General features: G+C 38.8%; 1 protein-coding gene across 9 annotated transcripts in view; it reads right to left on the bottom strand.

The window, feature by feature from the left end:
- Window positions 1-12,878, bottom strand: part of CCSER1 (coiled-coil serine rich protein 1) — a 724,562-nt gene that overhangs the window by 612,925 nt on the left and 98,759 nt on the right. For all 9 annotated transcript variants that reach the window (XM_074589579.1, XM_074589576.1, XM_074589574.1 and 6 more), the window contains one exon: window positions 10,710-10,897. In XM_074589579.1, the coding sequence (XP_074445680.1) occupies window positions 10,710-10,897 (188 nt within the window). The remainder of the gene's footprint in view (window positions 1-10,709; window positions 10,898-12,878) is intronic.

Consider the following 12,878-nt stretch of genomic DNA (forward strand, 5'->3'; position numbering starts at 1 on the left):
TAACCTAGATAGGCGTTCCCAAGCCTAATTTCCATATATCAATCAGTAATATAGCATGCAAAATGTAATCTTAAGTCTTTAATGGCCTAGCATGCACTTGACTCTAAATCAGAAAACACTCTTGTTCTAAATGGCAAGCTTTTGGGCTCGGCAGCTAGTTTTCCAGCCACCGCCACGTCCTTAACCCAGGGTTCACCTAACATTGCCTCCAGCAACACACTGGCGAGACAAGAAGGACTGCAAATATAGTGACCAAACAAGTGACCCAACAGCATTTCCATTTCTCATCCCATTACCTTCTTTTTATCAATCAAAGGGATCAAAGGCCTGGAAGAAGCACCCTACCCTGAATTGCTATAGCCTGGGGGAGAAAATACCATATTTATGCTGAGTTTATTCTCACATAAGCAAAAGAATACAGATAGGCAGCTTACAGTAAAGCATTGCAGAACTCTTACCACAAAGACAGTCCTTGGTCACACTGTTAGAGGGACCTACACAGCAGGAAACAGTGTGCGCAAGAAATGACAGGAGCTAGTCGCTCTATGAACAAGACTAGGGCAATTTTCAATTTTTATTTTCATAAAAACCAAGTGAGTGTAAAACTACCTGTGAATCATCTGACCTACACCTTGAAAGACCCAAGATGGTTTAATTTGTATTCACAAGTCATAAATTTCAACTTCAATGAATTAGCTCTCCGTTAGGCGTCTCCCTTAGAGAAGTCACCTAGTGATTTCTGTTTCCTGTTGTATGCATTATTTGCATATGCTAACCTAAGCAGATACACCACAGATGCAAAAAAACTGCCAGTGCTAAGGGCATCTCCCAAGATGAAAGACATGACAGTAATCTTCCAGTGCACAAAAAGAATTAAAATAATTTACTTTTTTTTCCCTTATGAACTACTTTGTTACCAATACTGAATCGAAAGATTTTTCCACTTATGCATAATCTGTAAGTACGTTACTAATTGCATAGAGACCCCTCTTTTAAATAAAATTCAAGTGTAGTAATTGAAATATAGACATTAGATGAGCCACCCTAGGTCACACAACCCTATAACCTATCTCCACCAATGATAACTCTCAAGTTCCCCTGACCTGTGTCCCTTCTACAATGAGAAAGGGATCCCAGTATGCAAGCACAGAGTTGTACCTCCGATTGTACTACCTCTTCTGATTCCTTCAGAAACATCTGTTAGGGTCCTAGTTGCCTCCTTCCCCCTTACACTTCTACCTTCCCATTCACCATTGTAGCATGTCATAGGAACTCCCCATCAACCACCTCCTTTCTCTGGCACACCTGATCCATACAGTAGGATGGGGAAATATAAGAGGGTGAGTGTACACACAGGGATCATCCCAATTCCTGTGAGTTTACAGTTTCTTCCCACCCCAGCACGTCTCTGCAGGCAGAGCATGACTGGGCAGAGCCCACTAGCACAACAAATGAATCGGGAGTGCAATGGGAGCTGTCAAAGGAGCTCTGTTCAGTATTCCCTGCAGCTCTCTGCCCTTGCATTTCAACCTTGGACTCTCATCTCTTCCCAGTGTCAAAGTGTTTAGAGCATCTGACACATGAGGGTGGTCATGGAGAGTAATGAAGACAGAGCCAAACTCCTCTTAGTGGTGCCCAGTGAGTAGATAAGAAAGAGCAAATTGAAATATGAGAAACCCAAGAAAATGCTTTAGGTTTTTTAAACCATAAGGCTAGACAAGCACCTGGACAGGTTGCTGAGAGAGGTTCTGGAGTCTCCACCCTCAGAGATATTCAAAACCCAATGGTTTTGAATAACTCCTGGGTAAATCCTAACTGACCCTGTTTTCAAGCAGAGGTGTTGGACCAGACAATCTCCAGAGGTGCCTTCCAGCCTCAGTGATTCTGTTCCTCTCCTACTACCGATTAATGTATTGTGAGAGCCAGTAGGGAATATTCATTAGATTTGTTAGAGGATTGTTTAATCCTTGGTAAATCCCTAGTCCCTCTCTCATCTCCACAGCATGAAGGCCACTGAGCAGAAGGTAAAGGTCTTCACCACAAACAAGTTGTTTCTTTGGGCATGGCATGTCAGTGGTGACATACAGGTTTTAGTAGCCCGTATACACAAACAGACTGAAGACCACAGAATGTTTGGGGTTTTTTTTTTTTTTTCCAATAACACTGCATAACAATTTTGCTACAGTACTTGCCAGTACTCAGAACATGTTGTGCTTGTGGAAAACATGATAATGAGCAGGAAAGTAAAATGCTAAAGTCAAAATAAAATAGACAAAGAACAAAGCTGCTTTTGCTTGACAAATACAGTAATCTGTTTAAACAATATTGGTCATCATTGCGTATTTTAACACATTACCAGATATTTCTGTGTAGAAAGAAATCTTTCCCTTCATGTGGGAAAATAAATCCTTGAAAATATCAACTCAAAAGATCAGTAGCTTTGGAAAAAGCTTGCTCTTAATATTAAGTGGCAAGAATGTTTGGGGACTGTAGTGAGACTAGCATAGAAGTGTGTTTTGTTAGAAAAATCCATTAATTGGGTGTGGTTTACACTTACATTTTTGAGTCAATAAACAGCTAAGTATTCCAGAAAAATATGAAATCAAAAAAATAGACATAACACATTACAGAGGACACCTATCTGTAGTTTCAGAAGTCAATCTCCCTGTAAATTAGTTCTGACAATACTTACAGCAAGTACTCCTGTATTAGAATTTCAGAAGAAAATAGCTTATTGTGCTTTGCTTGCTTGGCTTTTGCTTTACCTATTAAACTGTCTTTACCTCAACCCACAAGTTTTCGCACTTTTACCCTTCTGAGTCTCCCCTCCATCTTGCTGGAGAGAGTATGCGAATGGCTGTGTTGTGCTGAGCTGCCCGCTGGGGTTAACCCATGACAGAACCAAAAGAACTAATTCTGTCTTATTTTCACTATGTAACAACACATGCATCCACTACCATGATTACACTGGGATTTAAAATTTCTAATAATTCCCTCTACTTTCTACCTGTATTAACATAACTCTATTAAATTGGAATAATTACACTGGCACTTTCTTGGGCTAGAATGATTATGTCCTTAAAGAAGTGCATAGAACATTATAGCATAAGCATTAAGTCACATCTAGAGTAATTTCTGTTAGTTACTTAATCTCGAGAATTAATTCGAAGTGTCTAACAACTGCCATCTGATTTTTACAAGCTCTTAATATGTTAAGAAATGTATATTACACTACAGACATTAATTTCCCACAGGGTGTTTAGCTGTAAAGCTTCTAGTTGACTTGACCTAAAAATCACAGACAAAATGCTTAAATCCCAATTTGACGTTTCCATTTTTTTTAAATGCTAATAGTATGTGAAAGGCACTTTCTCCATGCTAAAAAAAGAATACAAGGCCCAAATTACTACTTGCCTACAATCAGCAGTTTATTCCTATTTAGATAGCACTGTTCGGCCTTATACTATCAAAGTACTCCTGACAGTTCTTCCTTTAAGTGGCTTCCATAGTTTCTTTCCACAAAGGAGCAAAACGCCAAACTCATTGGAAAAGGGGAAATTTTGTTACGTTAGTACAAAGCTAGTTATAAATGAATGCTGTCAAGTCCACTTCACATGAAGGGTGAACCACTGCCTTACAGGGTTTGCTTGAACAGTTCAATAAGAATTGATGTTCCTAAATATTCTCCCTTGAGAAGCCCAGCATAGCAGAGATGAATTTGAATTAAGCAGAAATCCCATAATTCAGACACAAAACAAAACGTTACATCTATTTTAGCTATGAAAAAACTTCTGTGAACATCACAGATACCAGAGATAATACATGTACAAGCAAGTTAACAACAGGTTGCAGTTATTCAGAGGAAATATAACCTTGTTAGTTCTAAAGAAGGTTGTGCAGAGGACATTAAAGGAGTGTGCGATCACGTGGTTCATATTTTTATAACACTTTTCGTATATCTGAAAGAGGTTGTTTTGTTTGGGTTTGTTTTTTTTTTAACCTGAACTGAAACACTGAGCACTCAAGCCCTTCCCATAACCTTTCATTCACTGCGTTTCCAGTGCAGGCCATCAAGAGAGAAGCTTATCTGCTGTTAAGACATGAATCATTAAAAACCAGTTTGGAGATAGAGAGTGTATCCCATAAGGGTTTTCTCAAGCCTCTACAGGTCACGTTTATGGGTCACAACCTTCAATTCCACTTTTAAGTCTACTGGTCACCCACGGTAACTCATAAACCATTCAACTTATGCATTTTCAATAGCATCTTCCACCTAATGTGTTAGCCACAGATTGCATAAAAATCTCAGCTTCCAAATGGTCTCCGCATAGACTGTCAGAAGGTGCGAAGCTGAAGGTCAAGTCCATACTCAAGGAGAAAAGTGTGGGAGAAAATAATGTGAAAGCAACCAGGAGCAAATATGAAAATCACTTCAATCCCCTCTAGACTAGCAGCCAACCTAGTTTTACCCATTCTCAGTGCTTCATCAACACCAGGAAAATATCATACTGTTCAGCATAGAGAAAAAGGAAACAAAAAACATTTAAGCCCTTATTTACATACATTCAGCGAAGTCCATGGAGGCACAGGATCCTGTTGTTTCTCTCATGATGTGACAATTGGGTTAGAACTGGTGCTTGGTAATAAGACTACTCAGGAGACATTGAAAATAAAGTAATCTGTGAGAAGCACCGATCACGCTTTCATGAGTTGCGGATCTGGATACCGCTTCATAACGTACGATATCAAATACAAGGACAGATTGGAATACAGTGGTTTGAATAATCACTCCATCATTGCACATACCATTTCTGAAGGACACTAGCAACCTGACTATTAATTGCTAAGTCACCACAAATCACCTAGGTAACAAAACCTAGGTACAGTTACTCACACAGAAGATCCAGGACACCTAACTAGAATTTAGGCACCAGCTGCTAATTAGATAATTATCACAAACAGGCATTCCAACAAGGAGCCATAACACATTTCCATTAAAGTGACCTATGTTTTGCCTTTCTGCTCCCTCCAGAGATACGCTAGGAATCTCAAACACTTGCAGTTTATATATCTGTTGCTAGCATCTCATTATTTGCATGTCAATCACTGACCTTTTTTGTCTTCCCAAAGTTTCAGCCAGCCCTGTCTACGTTAAATTAGTCAATTATTAATTTTACAAATTTTACGTTTAACTGACATATTCAACTCCTCCCATTATCAAATAGAACGCTGCAGTAGCCCACAAAATATTACCCTGTATTCCAACACTGGTTTTTGCATATACTGTTCTTAATTTATGTTGCAAATATACTTACTGAGATGTAAGGTACTCAGAGCATCCCCACATAGTATGCACAGTACAAGCATGAGGAAAAGGGGGTTTTGCCCAAGTGCCAGCATTGGATGGATAAGTAAAAAACCTCAGTAACACAGCACCAGCGTGCATCTTGAAAAATTGTCTTAGTTCAGGATTGTGTTGTTACTTACAGGCAAGGCAAAAAAATAAAATGGAAACTGAGAAAGGAAATGAAGAAACTCTTGTGGTAACTGCAGTTACTCTAGTGCATGATAGGCAGTGTGGGAGAACACATGAATGCAACTATTTGACAGTTTGACAAGTGGGCAATGAAGACTTGTATCACTGTTAAAGCTGAGGGGAAAAAAGCTGGGATGACCTTAGGCCATGAAAGTCCTTTAACTGGCAACAAACGGTTTTATCTAATATAGTGGAACCATGGGAAAGACACAGAGAAAGAAATGGCACAGTCAAAGCAACAATCCAGAAAAATAAGTTGTGCAGCTCTAATTGGACTGACACAAGTAGGCAAGGCTGCCTTGCTCTAGGCAAAATGAGAGGACGATGCAGCACTGAGGGCAAGCATAAAAATTTTCACCTGCAAGGATAAAAACTTGTAGCTGAATTTAAGATATGAAAACCAGGCAATATTTAGAGAAGATTCAGTTACAAGAAACTGAAGAAAAACCTGTGCTCAAGAGAGTACCCAAAGAAACATGGGACTGCAGAAGAGAAAGGACAGTGGTAATGTTCACCCACTGAGGCAGGAAAAAGTTGAAAAATTAGGTTTCTTTTAGTCATATAGCACATACGCCGATAGCGAGGTGTGGACAATGGAGCAGTCACAAAGCCAAACAATAATTTTCTTTGTAAATAATTGCAGAGAGACAGGTCTGTGACAGTCAAAGGTAAGTGGGCAGTCTTGTTCTACTGCATGGATGCAGTCATATTTCTAGACAAAGTAAAATCGCATGTGTGCATACGGCACAGTGCAGCTCACATCTTGAAGGTGGGCACTGTGGTCGAGGGGCTCCAACAATCCTCTGAACTTTTCTTAAACTTGCAGTAATATACAGTTACTTTTATTCATATGCTCATGACTATCTGGTTTTAACAACTGACTATAATTTGTTAGCATTCCAAAATCTCTATCAGCAGCTTTTAAAAAAAAAAATCAGCAATTTTTTTTTTTTTTTCCTTTTTTTACATTTCCTTTTTAGTACTGGCAAAAGTGGTATTTAGAATAGTCATCTTTCCACATTAGCCACACTCCTCAATTACTGTTAATTCTAAGTACTGTAACAAGTCAACTCTTTTTTCCTGCTGTTCTGTCTCCCACTCCTCTTAAAGAACCTACTTACAGTGATCTGGGGGTCCGATCCTATTTTTTTTCCAGTGTGGTTATTCTAATTCTCTCCTACATTTCAACTACCCAGGTTTACATTCTTTTTCATTGGTCATGCAGGGCTGCGTATTTCCTGCCATTTCAAATCTTTTACCACACTGGTTTGCATTTTTCTGTCTTTATTTTTGCCTCTCTTACACATTGGAAAAAAAGAACCACCTAGCTGGAGAACAGAGAGGTCAGCCATTGCCTCTATCAATCTTCTGAGACATAGTTAACTAGTCTGTATGTTACATCTAGATATTTAAAGTTGTAATCGATGACTTCATAGTTGGTACGTTTGAATGACCAGGATTTCTATAGCAATATGAATCTCTTTAAATTGCATCAGTCTCAACAATATTCATTTGGAAAGGGTCTAGTACACTACACAGGCTAAACAGCATTAAACCGTTCCTAAAATGTTCTGAATTGCAGTTTTCGCATTTTGTGTAACTATGTACTACTGAAGTCGAAAACCAGTTTTAGTGAGATGATGGCATCTTGTGGCAGAAATCGGTCACTGCAAGAATGACAGCTTTGAAACTATACTGATAGAAAACACATAATTAGCGATCTAAGCAGTCAATCTCAAGCGTCTGTTTCTTTTCAGTATTTACATTGCTATGAAATTGGCACATTTGCAGAGTTATTTTGAACGACTTTTTTCTTTCCCTACATCTCATTTATGAGTAGCATTGCTCCTGTCCAGATTATAAATTATTTTCGGCATCTCACAAGTCAGTTAATGCCACTCTCGGGGGATGTGGTGACCATCTGCAAGGAAAGGGTATCTTCCACACTACAAAGCTTCTTCAATCTAACACGACGGCTGGATGATGCCAGAAAACCAGCATCCGCAGCTACTACCCCTCACTCAATGCCGCAGAGAAGAACAGAAGAGCAACGCTGCCCTCGTCAGGGAGGCCTCGGCAATCCCCCAGCAACTTGCCATCCCTTAAATACCTGTGGTTCATTTTCTTCCAAAAGTGAACAAAACGAATACAGATAGCCACAGAAGAGTGACAAATGTTTTTCTAGGCACCCAAGAAAGTTAGGTTAAGGTTTTTAACAATACTTTGTTTAGCAGCTCCAATTCTTTACCCTAGTATTTATTCTTCTTTAGTATCATTCACTGGTAACAATCTGCTACTGTGGTATTAAATATTAATTGCTTGTGACAAGTATTTTGAAGAGGCATTTTTACTGTTCAGATATGTATTATGACGAACATTCAGTTCCTTAAATTTTTAATTCCTTTTCTTCCAGCGAACTCTGCTTATTCTTTTGCCTTCTGGTTGTTTGGGGTGGGGGTGTTTGTTTTACTACTTCTTAAACCTCACATTTTACTAAAAAAAGCTTTCATCTAGCATTTTTCTTAACATATGAAGATGATATCCATATGCATTGGGAGAAAAGCAGGAATAATTTTACCTTCACTCATGAGCATGCCCAGTAATCTTGACGGTAAAGTTCTTGCTCTGTGACTAATACAAATAAGCATGAGCAAACACTTGTGAATTTGCGGCCAATCTTGCTAAGGGAAGTGGAAGAAAAAAAACAAACTCGTGGGTTTCATACACAAAACATCAAAGTGACTCAAATCACCACCTATTCCCCATGCACACTTTGCTTATTTCCTGTTGTTACCATGCTGTCACCTTCCCAGTTCCATCATTGATACAGGGCTAAACAGAATGAAGTGCTATGTCACCAGTGTAGCCTAGTATTTAAATTCGAGACCTGTCGAATAGCTTGGGTCTAACAACCCAAATCAGGTTTACAGGCTTGAGCCAGGGTTAACCAGCTTTTTAGGGCAGGAACTACATCTGCATAAATGCTCTGTATGCCTACATGAAACAGCATCTTTAGAAGTCATCAAGTTCTTTCTGGCTTCGAAAAATAAGATGCTAGTTGCTGATACTTGGATGCGGACTTCCTGCAAAAACAGAGAAACATGCTATAACTATATGCTTTAAACAGCACAAAGGTCTCTCCTACTGTTTAGCAGTTCCACATCTTTATGCTGTATTTCTGGGTGTAATAATTCAACGAGAAAAAAAAATTTAAAAAAATCAAGGGGTTTTTTGTTGAAATAAATTTTGCATTACTGTACTGTTTCATCTGACAAGTTGGCAACAATTTAGAAACAAGAAAGGCAGATGTATAATATCTTCTCCTTCCTAAAATTAATTTGCCTCCTGCACTTTCAGGTAGTATAAAATTAATCAGTGAATATTGATAAATCTGCACTATCTCTAGTGCTAAGAAGAGAATAATCTTGTCACTGAAGTGTAAGTAATCCTATCTGCCCAGGTTACACAAAACAAGTGTACGGGCAAGCATTTCTGTAAAAGGCACCAAGCAACTCCGTTTTAGTTGAGTGTTTGTAGTGACCATTGCTTGAGGACACCAGTACACTGGAAAACCTGTTGTGCATTGGCCGTACATAGTAAGAATGTGCTCAGTACTGATTAATTTTCTCCTGCCATCCACAGCAGCATTTGTGAGACCAGCCACAAAGGAAGCAAACCTTTGGTCTATTCAGACACAGGGGGGAGATTTACCACGACAAAAGACAGATTTCAATTTCACATCCTCTTGAGAAACTCCCAAACCCCAATTTCCCGCCACAGCTTCCGTAAATGGAATTTGCGCTAAATCAGATCCTTCTCTTGGGATCTATATTTAAATTACCAACCAGGAACTAGTACGGGGAGTCTCACAGAGGAAGACAATTTTAGCCTTCATCGGCTTCCCGGGTGAGAGAGAAAACATTACATTTAGTGGCAGCCAAAGCAGCACACAGTCATAAAAGTTGTCTAACTAATGGTATGAGTTGTTGAGTTTTTGTATTAGCCTGTGAAACTACACCAAAAGTGTACATCACTGGAAATCTAACATCAGTTTCACACCTCTGAAAAACAGCAAAAATTCTCTTACATAAGACAGTTGTGTTCACATCTGAGTCTCTCAGACATGTGTCTGGTCCTTCAACATTGTAACATAACATCTATTATGTAAACCTGAAAAGGAAAAGCCCCTTTATTTATACATCTGTTTAGCAACTCTAGGCAGCAGTAAGAAACATGGGGCATTTTGTTTTCTATGGAAAACTGTTCTCAGATATAGGTACAAAATGAATCCTCCTTTTTTCAGCTAGCAAGTTGAATAAAGTACCTCAAACTAATAATGGCCATAAAACTTGTTTCAGTGATTTCTATAAGGTAAAAAGCAGATGCTGTAGGTGTTTAATCTTAGCATCTTTATTATTCTCACTGGAGAACACATTTGTAAGTATAAATTACACTCAGCCTAAAATATTTATTCTCACTGGCTAAAGGAAAGCACAAACTTGTCAGTCAGTTCCTTCTACTATTCTTTCACTAGGAGAGGTTTCAAAAGTACTCTCCTGCAGTTATATGATCTGCCTTAGCCTTTCCAGTCCTCTGGACCCTCAGGTGTTCTCAGCAGAGATCGTTTCCTCTCCTCCTTACCTTGTGCTCAGAGTGAAAGCATTCAAACTCATCACCCATTTCGAAAGGGACCGCTCAGACCTTTCACGTGAGCCACCTTACAGACAACTTCCTCTGTATCCAACTTCTGGTCTGAACCTCATCTCACTTATGCCAGAAGTGAGTCCAGGAAATAACTAACACAGTAACAATAAAACATTGCCACAGAGTAGCCTGCTGAATTTAACCTCGTAAATAGTAACACTGAATTTTGCTACTGTTCCCCTCTCCATTTTTCTCCCAAGCAAATCAGCAAAGCATTACAAGGAGAGTATCTTCACAGAAAATATACAAAGCTTTTCACAATGGCATGCCCTGAAAAAAATACTTCTAATACCTGCAGCTGAGCCTGGATCACAGTTTGGAAACATGAAACGGCATTTAGGTTGGTTTTTGATTTGGTTTGGTTTTTTTCTCCTTTCTTACCAGCAGCAACTTGTAAAGTTCTCTTGTAAGAGAACAGTTATGCTAATCACAGAAAAATAAAAACTTTTGCATATGGGAATAAACTCACCATGCTGTTCATTTTTGAAGAGGATGAACTTGCTCTCTGCTTCCGTAGGCTGTTAAGCTCTTCTGTATTTCCATCCTTTGGTTTTATGATCAGCCGACTGCCTCCAGCAGTACCTTCTGAAGAGGATCTCAGACGTTTCTCAACAAATCTGCCTTCTCGGTATGGACTGAAGCTATTGGCAAGATCAACTATGAATAGAAAAGCAATCAAAAATCATTACAGAGAATTATTCTCTACAAATGTTTTCTTAAGGAGAACACTGCTTTGCTTGAAATATTTGCATTGAATCGCAATTGCACAGATGTTCTGTAGAAAGCAGATCCTGCGTATCTAGATAAAAGCATCACCTGGGCCACCAGTTCTCTGTTCAGCTCCCAGTGACTAGGACACTCAGCACACTAGAGTCCACAGCTCCTAACAGAATCCAGAGGGCTTGTTACTCCATCCTTTCCTTTCTCCCCTTGTTCTCAAGACACTTCCAAACCACTGTTCAGTAAAATCCACCAGAGACACTATCTCTGGTCCACTGGTGCCAAAACCCAACCTGCCCTATCCCGCGTTCTGAGGCAAGTCCAAGTTTTGTAGGGCCAGATCACAGCTTTGTTACCACTCCATAGACATTGGTTTTGATTTCTCTTTGGCCTTCCTAGCTCAGCTCTGCTTCTGCGCACTTCAAATTCAGCCATCAAACTGAATCCCTGTCCCCACCTCATGTTAAACAATAACACATCAGAAAAAGAGGAGGAAAATTACATTTTGAGATGTTAAGGCAAATATAGAGATGGGGAAATAGAAAAGCATAACAACATTATAAATGTAAAATCTTATCTTCTTTTGCCTTTTGAGAGAACAGACATTTTCTCTAAGGCTTTTAAAAAAAATCCATATCACATAAAAATATATAAAGGTATACAAAGAAATATATGGCACACCAAGCCTGCTCATACATTAATGTCATGTTCCCAATACTATCTATAATGGTATCTGCTATGAGGCCAGCTATGGAAGACAAAACATCCATTACCAAAGAAAATGCACAGAAATATTTCACATTCACATCTGGTTTTAAATACTGTTTTAGCAAAACCAAATACTCAAAATCAGTCTGTTTGTAACAGATATAGCTGCTTATAACCATATCTTATAGAAAAAGCTTACGTGGCATTCAGTATTTGTTTCATTTCATATGACAGGATTTTATATTTTTTTTCAATAGTCCCTTTGTATGCTTGGCTAGTTTCTAATTTTAAATACATCCTTCTCCACATAAGAAAAAAAAAGTATTGCATTTTGAACAGGACTATAAAACCCTAAGAATTCATCACTGACTTTTATATAGTGCGGTATTAGCTCCAGTGTTTTTGTGAACATGAATCCCATTTATGGAAATCCCTCTACCATTGTTTCAACTGCAGTTAGCTGCCTTCCAGAAATACAGATTAAATATACAACTGCCAACGCATGAGTTTCAAGTGCGTTGTGTATTTCTAAACATCACTCCGACCTGCTCACTTGCTGCTCTGCAGTACGCTCTAGTAACTCAGATTCAAAAGGATGAGCTCATTCACAGATGAGCCAGTATTGCAAGGAAGACCAACCGAGCGCGCGGGACCAGAAACACACATAAATGGAAATACTTATTCTCCCAACTGACTATGGTTCTGAGGGAAACAGGTCCCTTCAAGGTGAAAGCTAATTTAGTGGATTAATTTGACTTTATCTTGCCATTTATGTATAAGATATCCAACCAAGTCTTCCAGTAACAAATAATTCAAAAAGTAAGATTGCTTTTGATTCCTTATAATCTACTTGCCTAGATAAATGTCCGAACAAGAAGATGGGTATGAATTCATATGAGTTTACACTCATTCATCTTCTAATACAAACACTACAAATGCAGTCTTGTTAACTCTCACAAATTTTGGCCTATGAGATAGAGTCTCAGAATTATGCAAGAAAGCACCAGTCTTTAGGTTGGTTTGAGAAAATAAACTGTCAGAGATAAATGTCTTCTGACATGTGTCCTTCACTCAAGGGCCTGGTGCCTTTATTCATCTGCATCTCTATAGACTAGGATTTCTCGGCACAGTCTTTTCACTTAATCTTGTTAATATTTCCAAATTCCTTTTCATAAGCTAAAGATCCAGCGTGAAATTCATATGGTAATTA

This window comes from Larus michahellis, chromosome 5 (genome assembly GCF_964199755.1).
Source record: "Larus michahellis chromosome 5, bLarMic1.1, whole genome shotgun sequence".
Classification (NCBI taxonomy): Eukaryota; Metazoa; Chordata; class Aves; order Charadriiformes; family Laridae; genus Larus; species Larus michahellis.